At 35.5% G+C, this 26,211-nt stretch overlaps 1 protein-coding gene and 1 long non-coding RNA gene across 9 annotated transcripts; one reads left to right on the top strand and one right to left on the bottom strand.

Moving 5' to 3' along the window:
* The first annotated feature begins 1,851 nt into the window (after positions 1-1,851).
* LOC137740925 (thaumatin-like protein 1a) lies at positions 1,852-3,321 on the top strand. The gene is made up of 2 exons (XM_068480729.2): positions 1,852-2,072; positions 2,482-3,321. Exons 1-2 carry the CDS (start codon positions 1,928-1,930, stop codon positions 3,159-3,161), a joined length of 825 nt encoding a protein of 274 aa, XP_068336830.2. The 5' UTR covers positions 1,852-1,927; the 3' UTR covers positions 3,162-3,321.
* Positions 3,322-4,168: 847 nt separating this feature from the next.
* Positions 4,169-20,509, bottom strand: LOC137740901 (uncharacterized). Of its 8 annotated transcripts, none has more exons than XR_015966885.1 (7): positions 20,210-20,470; positions 19,540-19,704; positions 19,098-19,188; positions 18,448-18,519; positions 17,389-17,442; positions 16,487-16,613; positions 4,169-7,875 (listed from the first exon to the last, which is right to left on the bottom strand). It is a non-coding gene; the product is annotated as an uncharacterized LOC137740901 (long non-coding RNA). The 8 variants fall into 8 exon arrangements; XR_015966882.1 differs by lacking the exon at positions 4,169-7,875 and adding an exon at positions 20,003-20,064 and having other exon boundaries at positions 14,963-16,613; positions 20,210-20,476; XR_015966883.1 differs by lacking the exons at positions 4,169-7,875; positions 16,487-16,613 and adding exons at positions 17,187-17,300; positions 20,003-20,064 and having other exon boundaries at positions 20,210-20,476.
* Positions 20,510-26,211: the final 5,702 nt, after the last annotated feature.

The raw sequence follows: 26,211 nt of genomic DNA, 5'->3' as shown, positions 1-26,211 counted from the left end.
AAATTTCACAAACCCTAAATTAATTCCAAAATTTACTTGATTTAGGGAAGAATCAATGCATAGTGCACAGGAATCTGGATGAAGAAGTCAAGAGAAAGATATCAGAGAGGTGAGCGGTGCCGGTGGCCATGGCTCTGCCTCTGTGCCGTGAAGGAGGGCTCCTCCACAGTGAGGGTCTGAGGGATGAGAAGTCGAGAGAGAGAGAGAGAGAGAGAGAGAGAGAGAGAGAGAGAGAGATCAGAAAGGTGACTCACTTGTGCGATGTGGGTGTGGTCGGATTCTAAGATGAGGTTGTCTGAGGTGAGGTCGAGCAGGGCGGTGAGGTTGTCGAGTCAAGAAGAGACGGAGAGAGAGAGTGATTGATTTGTGTTCTCTGAGGGTTTGAACTTTGATTTGTATTCAACGATTGAGATTAAATCTCAACTAAATCCGACAGCTGTTACAATTCCAAATATATATTTAAAATTAAATAACATTTTTTTTTTTAATTTCGATTCGGTTCAGGATTACCGAATGAATGAAAGTATGAGACCGATTCCCGTACCAAAATTTGGGGATCGGTTTGGTATTGAGTACTGAAACTTTTAGGATTTTTGGTTTGAAATTTTTTTGGTTCGGGATCGGCATTTTTGCGGTTTGGTTTGGAATTTTCAGTTTTTTTTTCCACCCTTACCTTCACGGTAGCCCAACCAGTCTATCGTAAGCTTAGCCATCTGTGTAGCTTGTTTGTCAAACAATCAAAATCATGAGGCATTTTTTCGGTTTGGCTTGGAATTTTCAGTTTTTTTTTTCCACCCTTACCTTCACGGTAGCCCAACCAGTCTATCGTAAGCTTAGCCATCTGTGTAGCTTGTTTGTCAAACAATCAAAATCATGAGATGACTAATCAACCTTCTAATTGATCTCTTTAGGATTTGATATTTATGGATCATATTAATTGAATAAGAGATATGTACTGCCAATCCAACAGCTGCATGTACTAGAACAAAAAAAAAATAAAAAATAACAAAAAAATTCTATTTTAACAGAGGACATTCTACTCTAATAAAAATAAAAATTGAATAGACCGCACAATGGGTTATTCATCTACTAACTGGATATCGAACTCAGTATAAATATAATATGTCTTTGTCATTTATGTGAGGCAAATCTAAAATCTCATACAAACAAGTAAAGAGAAATACAGCTCTCTAGACTGCAATACTAGATGAATAGTTAGCCCGCATGATCAATCAACTCAACTCATATTATAACACTATTTTGTTCATTCATTTTTCCATTATCTGAAAATGTGTTTACAAACCATATGTATAATATGTGATTGGCGATAAACATTGCATGACACTGTTAAAATCTCATTCAAAAAGACATATATTACATTACATAATAAGGTTTGTTTGATAACCATTTAGTTTTTAATTTTTATACTTGAGATATGAAGTTTACATAAAAAAAAAAAAAAAAGGATGAATGGTGAAGAGTGGTGAGAGGAAAAGAAAGAAAAAAGAATGAATGAACCAAATTTATGGAAGTGAAAGCTTAACATAATTCTTTTTTTTCTTTTCTTTTTTTTTTGTGAGAAGAAATTTGTTAGATTAGATGTTAGATTAGCCACCGATAGGATTTGAACCCACGCAGTCATGCAATGGCTCAACACCTTTCCACCACTGTAGTAAAGGACCACTTGCAAAGCTTTACATAATTTTTAGTGTTTTGTTTTTAAATTTTATTTTTTGTACATTTTTCTATATGTCTCTCACGGTCTCACCATTCTTTCTTCATCCTATATCCTTCATTTCATCCAAGACCAAATATCGTTATCTATTTGTTAGTTAGCGCGTTCGTTTTCCTAGTTCCCAAGGCAGCTTAGACCCATAATTCTTACTCATGCAAAAGATCAAAAAAGTTAGGCACGCTCTAAGCCTATATGAACCCCCCTTCGTTCCTAAGTTTATCATCAAATCAGAAGTTAATTAGCAGCAAACAGGCAGTTAAGACATACTCAATGTCGATGATGAAGAGCCAAGTAGCTTCCCTCCTCGGCCTCACCTTGGCCATCCTCTTCTTCTCAGGTAATATCATACAAACTTCTCATTATATTTTTTGTTCTTTTTGTTTCATATTAGTCTCAAGTAGGAAGTCTAAAAGAGAATAACGATGATGGATAATTCTGTGACGTTCACTAATAATTTTATTAAAACAAGGAGTACTATTACTTTTTAAAAGGATAGTACTTTTTAAAAGGATACCGTAAAAGTTCTCAATCCGGATACATATAAGTGAACTAACCAATGAGGCGAACATGAGATTAGATAAATAATCATCAAAGTATATTTATAATAAAATTACTGCTTACTTATGAAAAGGTTCTTAAAAAAATGATATTTATTTAATTATTTAATTAGATATATTTATAATTGTATGTAAATTTTTCAGTATCAATATTCTTAGTATCTAGTTCTATGTTGAACATAAATGCAGGTGCACATGCAGCGAAAATCACTTTCACAAATAACTGCCCCAATACGATCTGGCCAGGAACCCTAACCGGTGACCAAAAACCTCAATTATCACTCACCGGCTTTGAACTAGCATCCAAAGCTAGCCGATCAGTGGATGCTCCATCTCCATGGTCTGGTCGTTTCTGGGCCCGAACCAGATGCTCCACGGACGCCGCTGGAAAATTCACTTGTGAAACTGCAAACTGTGGCTCTGGCAAGGTCGAATGCAACGGGGCAGGCGCAGTTCCACCAGCAACTTTAGTTGAAATCACAATTGCGGAAAACAGGGGTAAAGATTTTTACGATGTTAGCCTTGTTGACGGCTTCAACTTGCCTATGTCTGTTGCACCAAAAGGTGGCACGGGCGAGTGCAAGGCCTCGACTTGCCCTGTCAATGTTAACGCTGCGTGCCCAGCTGAGTTGCAAGTGAAAGCAGCTGATGGGCGTGTCATCAGTTGCAAAAGCGCTTGCGTTGCATTTGGCGATCCAAAGTACTGCTGCCCTCCGCCGAATAATAAGCCAGAGAAATGTCCTCCCACAAAGTACTCTCAGATCTTTGAGCAGCAGTGCCCTCAAGCTTATAGCTACGCTTTTGATGATAAAAACAGCACATTTACCTGCATTGGTGGACCTGACTACGTCATTACATTCTGCCCATAAGCACGAAATAGGATTACATATGCATATGATGATATCTATATCTTTATGTAACAATAATGGAGAAGAATAAATTCCACGGAGCTTGACACATTGCTTTTGTCAAGAATTTGCAATCCTAATTACAAGATCAAATAAAGGAACAAATATTTTTTTTTTAGAATTTTATTTCCATTTTATAATCATCTCTTTATATTATGCATCTCCACCAAATAGTATTTGAAAGGAAAATCTGCTGCTTTTTATTGTTGGAACTTCCAAAGTAGTACATAAAACAGTACAGAAATAACAGTTAATATATACCAATGTCCATATAATTAAAACACGCTAGAGTACTAACTTGGATCGGAAATATAAAAACTTTTTTTTGTGTTGAATCTCTCCAAGTGCTAGCAAGAGTTGGTTTCTCTTTTCCTGGCCAGGCTGGGTTGCCTAGAAGGATTTTTTTTATCCTTCTTTGATTTAGATGTGCAAGTGTGCCACCATGTGGCCTAGAATGATCGACATAGAAAAAATGTAAGAGGGCCAAGCAAGGAACCTTCTCTCAACTTAGGTTTTTTCTCTACCTCAGATTCAAATGCTTTGATCGAACAACCAAGTGATGAGATAGATGGGAGGAAGGGAAAATGGAATGAGAAAAAGGAATAGAGAATATACAAGAGTAAGTTAGCCTACTTGTGAGAAAGTATAAATTAAATGAAGAACTAGTGAGTAGAAATAAAGGCGCTTCGAAATTAAATAAAATTAAGACAAGACTAAGTGTAAAGTGTGTAAAATAAAAAATTTTAAAGGTGCTAGCTAATCAGTACTACTGTGTGGTGGTAATCTTCTTCACTTGGAAGTGAAAGGTCTTAGGTTCAAATCTTGTGGATGGCAAATTCGATACCAAATTAGGTTGCCCATTGTGTGGCTTTGCCAAACTCCTCCTCCGCTTAGTGTAAAAATATCGATGAACTCAAAAAAAAAGAGAAAAAAAAAAAAAAAAAAAAAAAAAAAAAAAAAAAGCCGAGTGCTTGAATTGAATTTGCAATAGTAAAAGAGAATTGAAATACAATGCGTTGATTAAATTGAAGAATGTAAAGAAATTGAGAGACAAGTGTGGGAAGTAAATTGCACATGAAAACAAAATAATCTAGACTACGGCTCCCGTTCGATTTACCCTCTTCTCATCCCACTGGTGTATCTCCTCCTCCTTCCTCTAATTTTCGATCTTTAGTCAAGTTTCACTGCAATTTGCGGCTTGTCGAGTTGGTGAGTTCTGATTTGGTGCTTCCATTGGGTCAGGTGTTCCAAACACTATCACCTTTGTTTTGCTATCTGCCTTGGATGGCAGTGTTGCTCGTGGATTTCCACGCGCTTTTTTCACTTTGATGCAGGTTCTTTGTAGTTTGTGGCTGTGCTTGGACTAAAGATTGGAATTGGTTGATGGGATTGTTGACGTGAGGCTCGGTTGGAGGATGGGATTTGTGCGGATCGACAAGCACTGTTGTACTAGCGTTGGTTGCAACGAATCCTCGGTTGTTTTTAGTTTTTGTTTTCTTGGGTCCCAACTTTTTGTTGGGCCCTTTTTTGTTTGTTTGGAAGGTCCCCTTTTTCTTTATGTACATGTATTGGGCCTTTATTGTAAGTTTGTTTTGTTTGAAATAAATGTTTCACCATGTTTTGGCATGGTATTTTTACCAACAAAAAAAATAAAAAACGACCACGGCTACACTATGGTATGATAGGAATTGAACAGAATATAGATTGATCATGGACCTTGATTGCCTAGGATTGGACATCAATTACTCTCTGGACCTTGGTCCTTAACAATTTTAGATTTTCCACACGAGGATCTTCTCTTAGCCATCATGGCATTCTACGTGCTTGTGACTTTTGGATCCGAATGAGTTGTTTCTTTTTGAAAAATAAAAAGGGCATTATTTTTTTATTTTATAAGATTTAATTAGGATTTTGATATGATTTGATTTGGCCTAGGTTTCATTGTCTTGTAGACAAAGGATTGTTTTGATTTATTTCTTAGTGTTGCTCATTTGTAATGTAATAAATACCTCATTTTGAAGAAGAATAAAGAATTTGTTGCAGTCATATTTAGAATAGGAATGTGATTGTGTAAATCCTAGTGAATTTAGGAATATCTTTTATATGCCTATTAGGAGTTGATTACCTATTCAGAGTTGTAATCCTAAAAAGATAAGGATTTTACCTATCCTACTACTATAAATAAAGGCACAATGAAGGTGATACAACACACACTTCACAATTAAATCTTTCTGTTCTCTCTTGCTTCCGCCAGCCCCCTATCTCTATTTCCTTAGAATACCTCAATTAAAGAGCCCTCCAACACGTTATCAACACGCTCTTGCTAGAAGCTGAGGAACTGATGGATCGTAGGATGAGGCTTTTTTCCAATTCAAAGGCTTTTATTTGTTTTCTGCCGATCAGGTACACTTAAAATGAAGGAAGATATTTGAACCACGAAGCATGAAAACATTTCCCATGATGCATGAACCCCTCTGTGTTCATATTTTCCTTACGATACATATATTGTATATGTTTCATATAATTGTCAATATATATATAGCAAATAGGGCGGAAGCTAATGACAATAATGACGATGAGGACAATTATACCAAGGGTAATGATAATTAGGATTGAATGAGCTGTTAAAAGAATTATTCATGGAATTATGTGAAATCTGATGAGGATATCCTGGATTAAAGATGCCATGAAACCAACTGTTATAAAAAAAAAATAAAAAAAAAAGAATTGAACAAATGATTGGTCCGTGTTTACCTTGAACTTGAGATACTCGATGAATTTACTGTGAGTAAGAATTTTGTGCCATTCAAAATCAGTTGTTATGAAAATATTCTTCTTAATGAAAATAATGAATTCAAAATAATGATGCAGGTATAATTTGAAAATAAGTTTTGTTGCAAAACTTACGTTGAAAGTTACAATTGATTTACTGACGATTGAGGCAGCAAATGAGAAAATAACTGATGCAAAGGATATTGGTGCACGCAGGCATCCTTGACATTCTAAAATTTTACAATTTTTGAACTGAGATATTGTAAGTTGAATATTACTTCTGTTATGATCTGAAAATGCGCAGAAGTTTCAGCCTCCTTTGAATGAAACTTAGGTTGTGTTTTTATGGATTGTTGATATTAATTGAGGCGGAAAATCTGGTTGTGCTATGAGCTGGAAATATGCTAAAAGTAGATGACTGTTGAATCACGCGGCCATAATTGGGAACATAATGATGGATGAATAGTGTTTTGTCCAGAATTTGGAATGATGGCTACAACTTTCGGTGCTATAAGCGACATGTTTCCTATTAGGGTCACATGCCTTATTACTGTGACTTCAAATGGCTAAATTTTTCAAATTTCAAATGGGTCCTAGGAATTCTGATAATATGTTGCCTGTGTTTTCTGACTTGATGAGTTGGCTGGATGTCGTGAGAATGTGTCCGAAGCAGCAAAGTTTGAGTCTTCATCATAGAGCAAAGCTGCTTCTGCAATTAACTATTGAGCTAAATCTTTGAGCTGGGATGATTTTTCTTTCTTCTTTGAACTTGTTCATTTGGATGACTTAGTTGTTCCTTTGAGAGATGATGATGGACTAATGTCTGATAGAGATTGCTCTGGAATGGTTAGCAACGCCATTGTTGATGGAGCTGGAATAGCTAGAATTGGGTCGATGGGAAACTCGGAAAGGACCAGATTGATGATCTTCTAATGATTGAATTTATCCCACCACTTTACCGATCTTGATCTGTACAACTTCACCGGTTTCAACTTCATAATTCTATTTTAAAATCCATGGGACTTTGTAATTGGCCATAAATAATGGGAGAAGTGTAATTCTGTAATTGAATCGGCTTCTGTCAAATTTCTTTTGAAAGCTGGTTGATAGAGCTTGCATGAATTCTTCTGGTAAAAGGTTGGTTGTTGGGCTGTGAATTGACCACCATTTTGGGAACCATGCAGGGAAATTTAATCTAAAACTCTTGTCAATATTGATAAACCATGAATAGCTAAAGTCTTCTGTTTGATGAAGGAAATCGTTAGTCCATGCTTGAATATAATCAAAATAATTGTAATGATTGTGAGGGATAAGAACATGTAGGGTATGAAGGGGTTTGGTTTGGTAAAGGGGGAGTACCCATTCTGATTCAGTTAGAAATTTTCCAATGTAAAGAGAATAATAAAAGGATTTTGTTTTCATGGGTTTTGCTGTAGAGTGGTTTTATTGAAATGGATTCAGTCTCACTGAGAATAGCTTGATAATATTTTAGGGTTTTATGTGATTCGGTAGGCTGATAATGGAAATTGGGGGGAAAACTGTTTTGGCTATTTTTTCTAGTGCTTGTTGTTGATAGATGTTGAAAGGGATACTGAAAAGATATTCATTGGGATTTTTCTTGACATATGGTGATGTTTTGGTATAACTGACTGGTTGGAATGATGATGATTGGTATGTCGAGGTTGAATAAGGATCATATTGACTAACTAATGCCGTTTGGTAATTTGGTTGTGGTGTTTGGTAGTTTGGCCTGAAGTTTCCTATTGTGGAACCTAAGGGAGTGAAGCGGTTGGTAATGGCTAAGGCCGATGAAGAAGCTAGGCTTGATTCTTGTTTGACTGGTGAAGGTGGTAGAGTGGTTGGAAGCCTCCTCTGATCAAGTTTTCTTGCTGTCATTCTTCCCCTGCAAAAATTCTCTAGTTACGAAATCAGGAATGCAATTTTGTCTGCCTTTAATGTATTCAATTTCAAAATAAAAAATACTTAATATGGCTTGCCATCGTGCAAAAATCTGTTTTGATGCAATATTTTGAACATCTTTTTGTAAAACATGTTTTGCAAATTTGCAATCGACTCTGACTAAAAACTTTTGATTTAATAAATCATCTTGAAATTTGCTAATACATAATACAATAGATCCGGAATGAAAATGAACAATTTGCTAAAAACTTTTTTTTAATAGTGCTATAAGTACTTTGTGCTGGATTTCATAGTCCTAAATGAAAACAAACAATTTGTTCAGGAAATCCAGAAGAAATTAATTGTTTGAGAATACCTTGGTAATCAATTTCAGAGGCATCAGTTTCAACAATTTTGAATGAATTGGGGGTTAGAATGCCAAGACAAGACAAAGTCTTAACATGTGATTTGATTTGCTTGACTATGGAAGTATGAGTATTAGATCATGATGGGGGATTTTCTTTTAGACGATCAAACAAGGGTTTGCATTGTTGTCTAAGATGTGGGTAAAATTCTGCAACATAATTTAAACATCCTAGAAATCTTTGTAACTAGGTTTTGTCAGTGATTTCATTTGGAAACTTATCTGCAAATTGAATTACTCTATCTATTGATTCAATGATTGACTGGTGGATATTGTATCCTAAAAATCTAATTTTGGTTAGGAACAACTTGATTTTGGTTGTTGAGACAACTAATCCATTCGACTTAATTATCATAGCAAACATGTTTAAGTGTTTCCAATGCTCATCTATCGATTTGGAATAAATGAGAACATCATCAATATAAACAATTGAGAAATGACTGTATTGATTAAATATTTCATTCATAATATTTTGAAATTCACTAGGTGTATTCTTAAGACCGAATGACATTACATTTCATTCATAATGACCAAAAGGAGTGACAAATGTTGTTTTATATTTATCATCCTCATGAATTTGAATTTGCCAAAATCCAGACTTCATGTCAAATTTTGAGAAGATTACTGTTTGGCTAAGTCTCTTAATTAAATCTCTTTTGTTAGGAATTGTATATCGTATCCATTCCAGGACATCATTAACAGGTTTGTAATTGACGACTAACCTAGGGGTTCCTCGTTCTAATTTTGCATTCTTTTGAACATAGAAAGCAGGACATGACCAAGGTGATTTACTTTTCCTAATTATTCCTTTATTGAGAAGTTTTTGGATTTCTGTATTGCAGAATTCTATGACTTCTTGACTCGTGAATATCCAAAAAAATTCATTAAGAAGTCTCTTTTGAAAATTGTCAATACTTTGTAACAAATATTCATTTGTTAATTGTTCTTCAATTCTTTTGTAATTAATTTCTTCTTTTAAGAAATTAATTTGTTGTGATTTTTTTATAACTAAGTTGATGGCTTTTAAAATGCTATCTTTTTGTAATTGTCTTAATTTTTTTAAGATCTGTCTCCGTGCAAAACTCAAATATGATTTTTTTTTTCCCTCAATATTCTGGTAGTTATACAATTATGGTGTACCTTAAAAGGAAAGAAGAAATTAATTTGTTGTGATTTTTTTATAACTAAGTTGATGGCTTTTAAAATGCTATCTTTTTGTAATTGTCTTAATTTTTTAAAGATATGTCTCCGTGCAAAACTCAAATATGATTTTTTTTTCCCCCAACATTCTGATAGTTATACAATTATGGTGTACCTTAAAAGAATATGGGAGGGTTATGAAAGGAAGACCTAAAATAACTAGATCTGAAATATTTTTAATTAAAACAAATGGGGTTTTAAAACAAATGGGGTTTTAAAACAAACATTGTTTTGACGGACATGGGTTTTTGGAATTTCATATTTTAATTGCATTGGTGATTGGTTTGCAGCACTAAGTATCTCCGTTGATTTATGAAAATACTTAGTAGGAACTAATCCTTCTTGAATGCAACTCAAGTATGCGCCAAAATCAATCAAAGCAATTGTTTCTAAATGAAAGTCTTCAATTATTATTTTGATTTTAAAATACCATTTCTTGATTCTTATCTTGTCTAATAATCTTAATATTAATCCTTTTGTTGATTTTTCTTCAAACTAGGAGTCTGAATTGTGATTTGAGGAAGAACTATTATGTTCTTCGTCATTATTGTTGGTAAGCGTTTGTTTTTGAACTCTACTGAGATATGTACGAATTTCTAGGTTTTCTAATTTTAGAAACCTAATTTCATCTTTGATTTTGTTGACTTTGTAAATCCTTAACTATAATCTCTTTTTTAGACTTATTGAATCTTTCTAAAGTTGTACTACGGCTGATTTTCTGGTATACTTTGGGCTGAGTAGTACTGGCTTCTTCAGAAGAAATTAGCTTTTTTAGCTTCTTTAAATAAAATGATTTTAATTCAGGGTTATCTACTTGCTGATTAATTCAATAAGAAGATCTTCTTGTTCTTCTTGTTTGTTGAGGACTGAAATCTTTTTACAACAAGTATCAGTGCTTCCTATTTTAATGTCGGGGGATAAAAGGTTACTTGAGGAATTATTGGAAGAAGACGAATTAGAACTTAAATCATGTTTTGATTGACTATTGTCTGTGTCCTTTAATTCTAAGACTTGGATTAATTGGGTTTTGTCTTCCTCAGAGATTTTCAATTGGTTGATTGTTTTCTTGACTCTGCATTTATTTGTATAATGATCGAATTTGCCACATTTGTAGCAATTTTCTTTTTGTTCTTGTTTTTTTTTAGTGGAATTTTCCTAAGGGTTTTCTCTTCCACTTGTTGGACTTGGGTGTCTCGTAAAATTTATTTGTTTCAAAATTCTTATTGAATTTTTTATATTTAGGGTGTCTCCTACAGGAGTATTTGTATGGGTACCTATTGTAGGCGTCTGATTTTTTTCTTTTGGTTGAATGGAGCAATAGGAGGTAATCCATATTGTTCACAAAATGTTTCTAACTCATATTGATTTATCTTTATTAACTTGTTTTGAGATTTTCATATCTATACATATTTTCAATCCTTCCTTCTGGATAATGTTAATTATATTTCCATAAGTAAGGGTATGATATGGTATGATATCTTCTTCATTAACTAAAACATTTCTGATTTTATGGGCAAAAATGTTTGGTAATCCATTAATGAATTTTTCTTTCCAAAATAGTTGTTTACTATCTTCTTTAATCATGACTCTAGACATAAACACATCTTTGTACCATCTAAAATCGCTTAGGATAGGACATCTTAGGTTACTAAGTTGGTCATGGATTCTGGAGGTGACATTGTTGGGTGTACCTATGAAATGTTCTATGATGGTAAAGAGTAGGGTATTAACTGCATCTGGGACTCCTTGTCCAATATGCGCATCAAAGATGGGTGTTTCATCCTCATTTTTTTCACTGCATGTTTGATTTCATTTCTTGACTGTTTAGTGAGATGTTTCTCCCACCAGGAATAAAGCATTCCCGTGAATCCGATGACCAAAAAGTCGACAACTTGTGTTTGACTAAGATTATGATTGGTAATATAACTATTAGCAACCATGGAAATGTGTTGTAGTTTGTTCAATAGTTCTTGTTCTGATAAACCATCTATATTCCATTCATAGAGTTTATCAGCAGAGACTGAGAATTGGTTTTGGATGTTTCTTTCCTCAAATTGAATGTCCAGGGATGTTGGCCTCGGGTACCAATTTTTTGTAAGAGTTGTTAGGTTGACTTTTTTGTTTGTGATTCGTTTTAATTCAAGATTTTGAAAAGCTTGTTCTACTTTCCTAATGGAATCAGTTTCAGTTTCATTTTCTGAATCTCATACTGTAGAAATTGTTTCTACATGAGACTCATCTGGATGTTCTAAAACATTGATTGTTTTTTCTTGCTTTAATTCTTGTAACATTTGATATATTTTTTGACTTATGGAAACTGTTTTCAAAGAAGTTGAAACTCAACCCTCGATTACAAAGATTATTCACAACCCCCTTAAGTTTCTTCAGAGGATTCAAGGGGATATTTGTGAACCTATCCAACCAACATGCTAACCATTTAGATATGTTATGGTGTTGGTTGATGCATCGACACCATGGTCACATGTTTACCTGTTGTCCATAAGCAACGTTGCATTTGCGAAACTCCTAGAACAAATTATTAAGCTAAGGGCTCATCATCCTGATTATCCGATTAAGTCGATCCGACTGGATAACGTTGGAGAGTTTACGTCACAGACTTTTGACAATTATTGCATGTCAGTAGGGATTGATGTGGAACATCTTGTACCTCATGTTCACACTCAAAACAGCCTAGGAGAAGCTTTCATAAAGCACCTTCAATTGATAGCTTGAACTTTGGTTATGAGAACCAAAATGCCGGTATCTGCCTGAGGCTATGCAATATTGCACGCAGCCATGTTGATCCGCCTGAAGCCCACCACTATCGAACCTGATTCACTGTTACAATTAGTTACTGGATACGAGCCTAACGTCTCACATTTACGTGTGTTTAGGTGCGTAGTTTATATGCCAATAGCGCCACCACTACATACCAAAATGGATCCTCAGAAAAAAAATGGGAATCTATATCGATTATGATTCACCATCAATTGTTGACTATTTAAAACCCTTGACAGGAGATCTCTTTACTGCACGTTTTGTGGATTGTCACTTTGATAAGACAGTCTTCCTGTCACTAGGAAGAGTTAAGCATACTAACGTTCTTAGAGAACGCCGTGAATTGTCGTGGTATACTCTCACTATGTCTCATTTAGATCCCCGCATTGCCCAATCTGAAACTGAAGTACGATAAATTATAGATCTTCAGAGCATTGCTTAGAGTACGCCAGATGCTTTTAATGATCTAGCTAAGGTAACAAGATCACATAAACCCGCTGCAAAAGCACATGCAAGGATATATGTACCCCATGTACGTCACAATCCCGCCTGGGAAGGCTGGACCGTCCCCGAAGGCGGGAAGGCCGCACCTTCCACGTGGCTCGATACATTGACGGCTAGCCAATCATCTGCTCCGACCCTAAAGCATGGCAGACCCTTTGATTCAAAGGATTCACAACCTCGAAAGAGGAAATCGACACCAACTAATGACCCTAGTTTGAATCCGACCAACACTCACTTATCTGTTCCAACGCATGAGGTTATTCTAGATTACAGTAATGTCTTAGATAAGATAAACCGACCTCCCAAGAATCGTGAGATTTCGGCCCATCACGCAGTATTGGATAAGGTTTGGAATAGGAATGAGATGATCGTCGACGATACATTTGCGTACACAGTAGCTACTGACATCATGCTTAGTGATAACATTAAACCATATTTCGTTGATGAATGCCGACGCATAACGGATTAGTCAAACTGGAAACAAGCAATCTAAGCCGAACTCAATTCACTTGCAAAACGTAAAGTGTTTGGACATATTATTCGTACACCACCACGCGTGAAGTCCGTTAGCTACAATTGGGTTTTCGTGAGGAAATGCAATGAGAAGAATGAAATAGTGCAATACAAAGCACGCCTCGTAGCGCAAGACTTCTCTCAACGCCCTGGGATTGATTACAAAGAGAGGTATTCCCCCGTAATGGACGTTATAACATTCTGCTACCTAATAAGTTTGGTAGTTTCTGAAAAACTGAATATGCAGCTTATAGACGTAGTAACCGCGTATCTCTATGGGGATCTAGATACGGAAATATACATGAAAGTTCCAGAATGACTTCTATTGACTGGTTCAAATAGATCTAGACCACAAAACACTCTCGATTAGATTGAGGAGATCACTCTACGGATTGAAACAATCCAGCAGATGTAGTATAACCGTCTGAGTAAATATTTGACAAGTTAGGATTATGTGAACAACGAATTATGCCTATGCGTGTTCATAAAGAAGTCACATTCTTGATCTGCAATCGTTGCAATTTACGTCAAAGACATGAACCTCATTGGAACTCCCGCAAAGCTTGAGGAAATTGTTGCACACTTGAAATCAGAATTTGAGATGAAAGATCTTGGGAAACCTTGATATTACCACAACCTAGAGATCAAGCATTGTTTGGATGGAATCCTAGTACATTAATCGAACTACACTCAAAAAGTGTTGCGCCATTTTAATGAGGATAAAGTGAAGCCTTCGAGTACTCCTATGGTCATTCGGACTCTAGATGCTAAACGAGATCTCTTCCATCCAAATGAGGATGAGGAAGAGATTTTGAAACCCAAAGTTCCATACCTAAGTGCAATTGGGGCTTTATTGTACTTGGCTTAATGCACTAAACCCAACATTTCCTTCGCTGTTAATCTTTTGGCTAGATACATTAATGCGCCCACACACAGGCACTAGAATGGTGTTAAAGATATTTTCCGCTACCTCAAGGGTACGACGGATTTGGGCTTGTTCTATACCCACGAATCTTCGAGTATTGCTGCCCCTTATGGTTATCAAATTAATTCTTGCCTTATTGGTTACGTAAATGCTGGATATCTGGCTGGTCCACATAGGGCACGTTCTCAAACGAGCTATGTCTTTACCGTTGGAGACACCGCTATATCTTGAAAGTCTACCAAGCAAACACTAGTTGCGACTTCTTCGAACCATGATGAGATTATCGCCCTGCATGAAGCATCGCTTGAGTGCTTTTATTTAAGAGCAGTTATGGAACATATTCGAAGTACAAGTGGTCTTACTTCCGTCGTTGACCTTCTTACGACGATCTTTGAAGACAATACAGCATGTATCGAACAGTTAAAGAAAGGATAAATCAAGGGAGACAACACCAAGCACATAGCACCAAAATTCTTTTACTCTCACCAGTAACAGTAACATCAGAACATTGAAGTTAAGCAAATCTATTCCCAGGACAACCTGGCCGATCTCTTCACCAAATCATTGCCCAAGTCTAATTTTCAGAAACTCGTCCAAGGAATCGGTATGCGTAAATTATCTGAGTTGAATCATTTGTAGTTCTCTTATTTGGAAGTTATGCCTAACTCAATGGGAGTATCCTGAAGCATACTCACTTGATCTTAATATACTCTTTTTCCTAGGAGCATTAACGAAAAACTCCCGGTATTGTTTATTTTAACGAAAAACCACATTTTTACTCTAAAAAGTCAATCCTTATACTATTCACTTACAACACATTTTTGTCTTTTTCGTTAAAATTCAAAGTTTTCAAACTCTTTTCATTAGTCTTCCTCTTTTTCCTACGATTAGGAGCATTTTTCCCCCTGAGTTTTTGCCACCTAACGAGGTTTTGATGAGGCACCCATGCTAGGATGATCATACTTCGTTGAGTTCATTGCTTTCGTCATGTTTTACGTTTGTTTTAGACACTATGCATACTTCTCACTTTTCTCCTTAGTCTATGTGTTTTCCCCATGCCTTGGGTTTTACCATAGCGAGATTTTATGAGTTTTACAACCAATTCATACTTTCTTTAAATTTGAGACTTGCGTTCACCCGTTGTGCTGATAACTTCATCAATTATTCTACCCTATCTGATGAAGATATGATGTGATGGTTTGTTGAGTATTTACATACTCAAGGGGGAGTGTTGCAATCATATTTAGAATATGAACATGATTATGTAAATCCTAATGGATTTAGGAATATCTCTTATATTCCTATTAGGAGTTGATTACCTATTAAGAATTGTAATCCTCAAAGGATAAGGATTTTACTTATCCTACTACTATAAATAAATGCACAATGGAGATGATACAACACACACCTCACAATTAAATCTCTCCTCTCTCTTGCTACCGTCAGCCCCCTCTCTATTCCCTTAGAATAGTTCAGCTAAATAGATCTACAACAGAACTGAGGTAGTATTTGAGAACTATGAAATTTTAGAGAATTCTAAATTTACGCTAAACCTTTTATTTTCATCTTTTCTACACTTGCATAAATTAGTGCAGCCGCACTATTGAATTAACCGTGAACATGGGCAAACACAAAATCACATTAACTCGAATAGTGGCGTGACGATATTAAGACCTGGTTTGGTACTGAGATGATTCTGAAAAAAGCTGGTATCAAAAAAAGCTGGGAGCTGTTTTTGTGTTTGGTAAACATTCAGCTTCAGCTTTTTTTCACAGTTTTGAGTGAAAAAAGCCAAAAACAAGAACCTGCAAAACCCAACTTTAAAAAACTGGTTTTTATTTTCACATTTGTTTTACATAAAAGTTTACCAAACACTATAATACTGCTTTTTTTTTCTTTCAAAAACACTTTTACAAAAAAATTTACCAAACACTCTGCTGCTTTATTTCACAGCTGCTTATTCTCACAGCACAGCAAAAGCAGTTTAAAGCAGCTTTTTTTCAAAGCACAGCAATACCCAACCAACCCTAAAGTCATTTCGGCCCACATTGTATTTCAATTTAGATTAGTCTGGGATCTCGGCCCTAAACCTATATAAGCCGTACATTCCCATATTAGGTAATTGAACTGCTAGATTAAAGCTAATTACACCGAATAGCGTAAATTCCGGTACAAATAATATCTACTGATTTTATGATATTGAATGGAGATACTATTTATAACGTGTATAACACCAATATAGAGTACATAAGCCTAACTGGATATACGCACCTCATACATCCATTAGGATTAAAATACTTGCAAGATGGGTTTGGTGCCAATTGAAAACGCAATGGGATGATGCACCAATTTGTTCAAATCCGGTAGTAAGATTGAAATAGCGTTACTATCTAGTCTTCTGCTAGTTTATGAGAATTGGACAACAAACAGATTCAATTCTTTATATTATATAACAGTAAGCGAAGCAACAAGTTAACTCGCAGTGAACATGATTTAACTAGGTAAAACCTCACCACTTAGAGAAATTAACGTTCACAGGCATTTTATCAGGCAAAAAACAAATCACTATATATAATTGACGAGTCAATTTTATACTTTATATTTTATCCTAATCTTAGTTATAACTAAAAAAAAAATGCCCGTGCTCTACCGTGGGTTTTGAAATCGTAACCCACAATTTAACATACCCATTTCTAAATTATTCAGAAATCACTCAGAGAAAACTTCAAGTAGAAGAACAATGAGTTCTCAATCAGAAAGAACTTCTATTTCATGCAAGTTTTTTTGTTCTAATTTCAGGGCTTAACAATGCAAGATTGGAATTTGCATTTGGTTCAAAGAAGTACGATAAACTGATAAGCAAAATGAACTAAAAAATTAGAAACTATTCCAATTTGATTATCCGTTCAGGTTCAAAAGGACAAAATGAAGAATATTTTTAAGCATCCAAACATCAATTAAAACTAAACAATTAAAAGGAATAACACTAAAGCGTTTCATTGAAGACATAGATAACATATTTGGTTCTTTGCATCTAAAATGGAAAACATTTGCTTTCCTATATGCTCTGAAGTTTGCATAAGTGCTGGAAATTTACAATATATAAAGAGACGATCTCATAATAAAACACATTTGAAGGAAAAGTAATAAGAAAAGAAAATAGTGTTTTTTACCTATGATCCATGTGAGGAGTAGAATTTCCAGTCACAATTGACAACCCAAGAGCTCTGTAAATCAAATATGTAGGAAAAGATCAATAAAACGTGAATAACAGTTTCTCAAATCAGAAAGTAACATTTATTTGAAAAGATTCAGACTCATTTTGGATATAGATAAACAATGGCATGTTAAAAACCAAAATGATAAGGCATTCAACATTCAACATTCACGTAAAAAAAAATGATATACATGTTATCCATCAATGTTTTGGTAACAAATTCCCAAATTGCTCTATCTACCAAACATTTGCAGATCTATAGTTACAGATATTCGCTTTTATGATATTCAACCCAATACCCACATTATTGGCAAAACCATATTGTATAGATCTTTTGAGCACCCGAGCCAATGACAATAACATTGAAGGCAACTACAAAAATTGTACATTATATAAAGAGGCAATCTCAGAATCAGAATGCATTTAAAAGAAAAGTAATAAGAAAAAAATAGTGGTTTTTGCCTAACTCCATGTGAGGATCAAATTTTCAGTCACAATTCACAACCCAAGAGCCCTATAAATCAAATTTACAAGAAAAGATAAAATAAGAAAGGTAAATTACAGTTCACAAGTCAAAAAGTAACATTTATTTGAAAAGATTATTATGGAAATAGATAAACAAACAATGACATTAAAAACCAAATTGATAAGGCATTCAACAATCAAAATAACCCACGAACCCAAAAACACCAAATCATCAATCATGGATCTTTACAAATCATACAACCTTTTTATTATAAAAAAAAATGTCAAAATCAATATTTTATGGCTACATATTTTCATCAGTCAATCAATACACACAAAACACAAAATCATATACTCGAGAAAAATTCAAACCCATAAATCCGAAATTAGCAATTTTATTTCTTACCCCCCAAAAACAATCCAAATCTTAGTGGTTACATTCATTAGTCAAGCACTCAACCACTCAGGCACATCAACTACAACTTGGGAATGTTATGCAAATCTTAGGCAGCTTGAATCATTAAATTTGAGTTGGAAGAAGCTATGTTACCTGCTCTGCTAGTTAAGGAGTGTCACCAAATTCGGCACTATCATCAGCATCAACACATTTCACACACTCCCGCTTCCAAAACATTTCACAAAATGGAAAACCAAATGAGGTTATGTAGCAGAAAAGATTGACGGAAAAATAGATTAAGAAAAGCAATTAATATTAAATATAGAGGATGAATGATGTTGTCCATTAAATAAGACAGCTGTATATATTTCTCAACCATGAGAAAACATCACATTAATAGAGGCATTAATCCTAAGTTTGCCATTCATTGTTGTCGGTCTAAACTTGATGACATATTGTAAAGTCCTCTTACATACAGATTAATGAAATATTAATTTATTTCCATGAGTTATTTGATTTTGTAAATTCAAAATAATTGAAGAATACTGGAAATTACTAAACCCCATCACAACATCCCATTAGTAAAAAATCAAAGACAAAAGTAAATTACAGTTTCTTATATAACATATCCATATCTTTCTAAGCATCCAAAGATAGCATACCCAAAATACCAAATTCAACTCCAATATAATAAAAATTTAAAAAACAAATTAGCCAAATTGGAATAGTTAGATCAAATAAAGATTTAAGTCAACCAATTACACAAAATAATTCATGCAAAGTACGCTCCTAAGAAAATATACCACTATGGGGGTGGAGGAGGCCCAGGCTCAAATGGTGGAGGACAGCAGGCAGCAGTATTTAAATATACCGCAGCAAGACGGAATCCACGAACTGCATAATCAAAACCAAAATTTTAAAATTTATATTTAAATTTAAATTTGAAAAAAAATGTAGTAGAATTGTATAATGAGAAATTCTTCAATGTGGATAAATTAATCTTGCGGGATGCAATCAGTTGTATTGGGCTGGCAACCGGCTTATGCTCAAATCCCACTAAATTTATCATACACCCTTCCAACTACAATTCAAAGGAAGAAGTTCCAAGTCCGTGCATAATGTTTGCTCAACTAAAATAAATTTCTTTTCATGATTAAAATAGCCTACCAACCAACACTCATTTGATAAAATTGAACATGTGGAGTTACATATCCACATATTCCACATATTTAAGATAGAACAAACCTTATCATGAAGACCACCCAAAGGTCCATTAGTGAGTTGTGTGACCAGAGGATTTACTGCACTTGAGTTTCCTTATGCAGCTGCAAGAGCTATGAGCTTACGTTGAACGTCAGCCACTTCTCCGCTTAAGGTTTGAGTCACCGATGATGCAGAATTAATAGCTTCCTGCAAAAAAGTGAAATAAGAAACCTTCATTTGTTAAAATGTGGGTAATTACAGTTTTCTCCATTGATTAAAACATCATCCGATGGTGTTTTCTAGGCTTTTTTTCCCTTCCTTTCGCAGGGCATTATTTCATAAGCCATCTGCAGATTGCAACTGATAGAATTGGTGTTCTTTGAAATAATCATAACACTTCACAACATAATTGCAGCAATTTATACAAATTCCAACAACAAATTGTCAAAAACAATGAGAATAATTCCCAAAAATTTCAAATCTTTTGGGGGTTCAGAGTAATTACCAGAGAGACGAAAGCTAAAATCAACATTAGTCCAATTTTTTCAAAATAAGAACAGCTCCGATCTGAGAAATACAGTGCAATTCTGAAGAAAAAAAGAGAGAGCGAGAAAACCCTAAAATCCCTAAGAACCCTAATTTATAAACCCTAAACAAACGCAAAAGGAGAGAGGAAACTCAAATAAAGGGAAAATCGAGAAATTCAACATACCATAATCGGAGCGAGGACGCTTTCCGACAGCCAAATTCATCAACACCGGAGGTGGTTGTCGACCGTCACTGTACCTCCATTTTGCCTCCGCCATGTTTGAGGCTCGATCGTCACTACTTGGTTTGTGGGCTTGAAGCCGAGAGATATGGGGAGCGGAGAGAGAGGAAAAGCAGAGGAAAATGAAATCGAAGTTGATTTAGTTGGCTCTGCAATCCGAATTTCAGTATAAATAGAAACCTTTTATTTATTCTATTATGTTTCTTAGTGTTTAGAAGACAATTTTTTAGGTAAGATTTATTTAGGTAAGACTTTAGGGAGGCCCTACTTTTGATGATTTAAGTTTATTTTTAATGTGTTTTTTATCCATGTTCTTAATAATATTTTATTTTATGATTGTTTGTAACTAGTTTCTTTTGCCAGGGCTAGGCAACAAGCCTTAGCAAGAATATCTAGTTTCTTTTCAATTTGCTTATGATATTATGCATACAAGTTTTGAATTATTAATCACTATGTTGAAACTTTTTATTTGTCTTACTGATTGGGCACAATTAGAATATTTAGAAAAGTAATTAGATGCAATTTTGACGGAGGGATATCCCTGTAATTGATTAAGGCTTCTTGTGACTAATATGTGTAACTTCTTAGGATAGACGACACGTCTTAAGGGTTATATGGTTTTTCAAAAGTTTCACAAAACTTAATAAGTCTTGCATGTTCACATTCGATCTAGATAGCAAGGACGGGTTGCAGATTATATATAGGTTCTATGTTGGAGGTTCCAAGTAGGACATACTTTAGCAAAACCTAACCTTCAAAATATACATATGTAATTCATAAGTAATTGGAAGAACTGTGTAGGATTATTAAGGTGACAGCAAAACCGTAGTGCTCAAATTTACTTTCAAAACTTTTTTTTTTTATTTACTTTCTCAGTTTATTTAATTGTTTTTACTAAAATTTTGTTTCTAAATTTTAGGTTATAAAATCATCTTTTTCTAAACTTTGTTTTCATATAATTAATTAAGATTTGGTTTTAACATAAATTATTCATTCAACCCATGTAAAGAATGACATTGCTAGAGCCGACTATATTACGATTACCTTGTACTCTTACAAGTATTTTTAAGTGTCTTTATCCTAACTTTTACAGGTGGTAAAAATCCTATCAATAATCAAACAATTACAAATAGGACCGGCAAAAACCCAACTTAGTAACCTCCTAATATAAGGTTGTTTCTTCTCCACACCCTTGCTACTTAAACATGATAGAATGCTTGTTTTCCGCTCCCAGTCTCTTCTAAGTTACACAACTGGGAACGCAGTCATCAATCACCTTGGAGCTCAAACTATTACCACAATTTTATTCACCTTAATCTCATGTGTAGAGAATCTTTAAGAGTAATTTTTTTTTGGCAAAAATCTCCAAGGTAATTAAAGTAGGTTAAATTACACTATAAATTCTGACGTGACATGTTGTGACACGCCCTGATCCCGATGTCACACGCTGATCCCGATGTCCGTGGGATATTGGGATGGTCATTTGTTGGACAACACCCGAGGGTGACGAAAGCCATTTATTAAGTGCAAATGCTGAAAACTAAAAAAATATGAATAAGAATAATTGAAATTTAAATATAATTAATATACGAATGAGGAACATGTTCAGAGCATACACTAATTTAGAACACTAAAAGGAAAGCAATATAAAATTTAATGAATAAAGGAGTGGGTCATACACCGAGAGCACTCGAAGATGCCGATGCGGAACTGCCTTGACATCGGGATTGTACGCTTCGATTCTAAGTCCTGATGGGGGCACAAAACAAATATGAGTGGACCAAGTTTTATGAAAACTAATAGCACAATATATAGTAGGTTTTTCCGAAAAACCCTAGCATGCCATAAAACTTTTCATAAAACGTATCTCGTATATAGTGTGCTAACTAGTGGTATCATAATCACTTAAAGGCAGAACATATAACTCTTCCTTCGGAACACTTCCTTCACAAATATCAATCGCCCGCAGGCTCCTACAGCACCCAACCTGAAGGTCAATATAAGTATCAATCGCTCGAAGGCTCCTACAGCACCCAGCACCCAACCTGAAGGTATATAAGTATCAATCACCTGAAAGCTCCTACAGCACCCAACTCGAAGGTCACTAATAAGGACCACTAGATACGCACAAAACCACTGAAAATAATATTTCCAAACATAGGTACGTGTATTTCAAAAGCATCTTCATAGTATAAAGTCATCCATCATCTATATTATAAAGAAGTGTATGAAAACATGTTCTAAATAGTATATCGTCATCCATCAAATACCCTACAAGAACATGGTTTTGATAGAAAATATGGTATTCCAAAATAAACTTAGTATAGCATGATAATCAATTTCTCATAAAAAGTTCACAAAACATAGTAAATCATATTTTTCATGTATGCATTTCTACTATTAAAACATGCATTTTAGAAGGGGTCAATTCACATATACTTCGCTGCCGAAAAGCCGCGCAAACTAGGGAAGATGGAGATGCCACAATATATGCACCTAAGCACATAAAGGGTCCAATTAATAAAACTATATTATAACAATTGAATTTGGGAAACGGACGTCAAAAAATGGATTCAGGACATTGAATTACCCTAAGAAGGGTCCCGGTTAAATTTTCAAAAAGTTAAAAAAAAAGTCAACAAGGGAATATTCCGTCTGATAGGCTGGAAGGTTTGGGCCGAATGGCCCTAGGGTTTTTGAGTTGGCTCCAAGCTTCACATGGCCCAAGGGCCTTAGTTCACTTATGATTTTGGGTTAGGTTTCTAAGTAAAAAGGTTGGGGGTTTCACGGGCCTTAGGCCCTCTTTGCACGGCCCAAAAAGCCTTGGCTCCTTAGGGCTTTAGGCTTGAAAGCCCGACCTGAGTTCAACACATAGGTCGCCAAACCCAAAGGAAGAGAAAGGCTGAAACACAGCCGGGGACTTCCCTAGCTCCAACAGAGCTCGAAACATAACCATTTCACATAAACCAAAATACCAAAATGAAGCCCATGAAGCAAGAAAGAGATCTTTACCAATTTCGAGGCAAATGGTGGCTGGAGTTAACCGAAAAACGCCTGCAAAGGCCGAGTTCTCGCCGGAAAATATGAGGGAAAATTCCTGATCTGTTTTCACGTCCAAACCTTCACCAAAATCACTTTTAATCGTCAATAAAGTGATCTAGCCTAAGGGGGAGGAAGATAGAAGGAGTTTCGAAGCTCACCTTCAACGGGGACGGCGATACATCGTCGGAAATGGATGCATAGTAACTATGTCGTGCTATTTGAAGGAGAAGAAGAGTTTTCCTTGCTTAGTTTAGGATCTAGAATGATGGTTGCTTGAGGGATAAGGTTGGTGGTGGGTGCGTGGGTGTGGTGCTCGAGCCAAAAAAAAAGAGTGCAGAGAGAGAGCATAGGTAAAGAGGAGAGAGTTAGGGAAAAGAGAGAGAATGAGAAGATGAAGAGAGATTGGAGTCGGGGGACACAAGTAAAGGGGTGGGCCCTTTGAGCTCACCAATTAAGACCCAAAAACCTTGTTTTTTTAAATAAAACAGGGATGAGGTCTTACAATCTACCCCCTTTAAAGAAAATTTCGTCCCCAAAATTTGAAATAACTTACTACACTGAAATACTCGAAAATAGGGAGAAGAAAATAAAAATTAAAATATATATATACACACACGTAACAAATAAATCAAGTCAGAGTAGTTGCATAAAAGGAAAAATGCCACACCGTCATGATCGAGTTGCAATGATTCCATCTTTCATGCCTCCAGGCTCATACCTTCTTCCCCTGTCAGTGTACAAATAAAAACCATACTTTATAAAGATATAAAGCTAAAAACATATATCGACACAAGGTCAAAAATATGTACGTAAAATCTGATAGCGTCAAAATAAATATGTACAAACATATAGGTTGAAAACTCGTACTAAAAGCCAAAACCGAAAACGAAAGTGGGTCTCGCCCAAACATATGTAATGTCATGTATTACGAGAAAAGTTATCTTTGGGCCGAGCCCCAACAATAACAAATCAGTAACATCTACCGTAGAAGGGTCTTCATGCACACTTGCTTGACGAATAAGCCATTAATATCACAGTCGACTGCCCGCGATATCGACCACACATTTTGTTGTCTCGATAAGCAAGCAGTGATTTCCTAAGGGTGCACACTTTCATATGTCATAAATTCAATCCTCCGAAAACAAGTTCACAAAACTCTTTTGTTAACTAGTGTTGCATGTAGAAAACTCTCGTACCATGTTGCAAAAAGTGCCATCCCCATGCGAACAAAATAAGAAATGTCGTCGTGACGACTTCATCCAATACCAAGCATACCATCTTTCTCAGTTCTTCCAAATGTGACTAACTACACCAGTGTTTCACCATTAAAGAATCCATTTGAAAACAGTATCTTGGAATTCAAGAGAAGTGGCTACCGTGTTAATGGTATAACCAAAAGCTCAAGTCAAGCAAGCAGAAAATGAGAAGTCGTATTCCTCAATAAGCAGTATCTTTAGGAAGCTATTGTAGTGTTTAAACCACCTCTCCATTTTTGCTTAGTCGTAGATTTCTAGCCAAACAAAGCCCAAGTTAGTGGAAAGAAGAAGGACTCTCAAGTGATCAACCTAAAAATCCCATGAGAATACAAACTTTTCGAGAGAAGTGCAACTTCTAAATGTGCCAAAGCTACAATACGAGTGAACACAACACGTCCTCCAAGGTCTAGATAGATCGTTCAGATACAAGACTCGAAACTCAAGATGGAATTTAATCTCAATAGATGTCTATCAAAGGTGCATTAGGGTTGGGTGGAAGATACACTGAAAATAATTGAGCAACCGAACTTATCTATTGGTGGGAAAGAATTACTAGAGTAGGATGTGATGCCTATGAATTATAGCAAGATAATATGAGGTGGCTAATCATTTCTGCATGAAGATAGTGATTGCTGATGCAATCCATTAACCACTCGCACCACTACCTTCACCAATCCTTACTAATAGGCGGCTCAAATCTCACAGCCATGTGGAACTCTTCCTGGTAAGTTCGATAAGCTCGTGAAAAGGTTATGCTCCTAACGTTTCGGTCTGAATCGATAAGAATTGAGCGCACACTTCCACCAAATCGATCGAGTGTGAATTCCTCACTGATTGAGCAAGAAACCATGTCGAGAAGGCTGAAAGAACACTCAAGAATTTGAGGGTTAAAACAAGTCCATTAAAATTTAGAGTACAAGATATCAGGATTTGAACCAGGAATAGAAGTCACTGTTTATGATTATTTGGTTAATCATCACAGTAAGGTTAATTGGTTTCTTAGCCAAAAAAGGTCTAATATCAAAGAATAGTTAAGAATTGCTAATAAGATTTGACAAGGCCAAAGACATCGTAATTCACAATACTTTGTGAGAGATGTTTCAAAGTTCAAAAATTAAACATAGAACCTTTGAATCAATAGAATGACGAAGAAGAAAGATACAAAGCAGCCTACATATGCATGCAGTGGCTCGATTGGCTACCTTAGAGTGACGCCCTTGAGCAAACCAAAGCTCTATGAGTCTAGAGAAGTTCAGAGCAAAGCTCAATCTTCGTACAATGATGAATATGGTGGAGTCTTAAGCCATTACACTGAAAATTACAAGGCTGAATAGTTAGTAGACAATAACACTTGTCAGTTGGGCTACAAGCAAGAGCCTAAGTTCACCTCTACCAAAAAGTACTTGACAATGAGCTAGGGTTTACCGCCGAGTACCAAACCCAGGTGAAGTTCAAGGAGTTTGTTTATCCAAACAAGACTAGATCTTCATCATCCAAGTCCAACTACAACAACAACAAGAATCTCAACTCATTTTGGGGAAATTGGTGAGAATAGCGTCTGCTGCCGAGGAGTTTCCCAAGAAAAGTATAATCTCTAGACGAAGTCAACGCTCGAACGATTTGGTGTGAAGCTGACGGTCAAAGGTC

The sequence above is a fragment of the Pyrus communis genome, chromosome 9, assembly GCF_041283825.1.
Source record: "Pyrus communis isolate YQ-2024b chromosome 9, ASM4128382v1, whole genome shotgun sequence".
Lineage (NCBI taxonomy): Eukaryota > Viridiplantae > Streptophyta > Magnoliopsida > Rosales > Rosaceae > Pyrus > Pyrus communis.
Note: the sequence above shows the minus strand (reverse complement) of the source record. Positions and strands in the feature narration are given on the sequence as shown.

What these genes read in the sequence shown, in the direction of transcription:
- LOC137740925 (XM_068480729.2), top strand. Translation starts at nt 1,928, where the DNA reads ATGAACCCCCCTTCGTTCCTAAGTTTATCATCAAATCAGAAGTTAATT. An exon ending in GGCCATCCTCTTCTTCTCAG is followed by an intron (nt 2,073 to 2,481) that starts GTAATATCATAC and finishes ACATAAATGCAG; the next exon opens with GTGCACATGCAGCGAAAATC.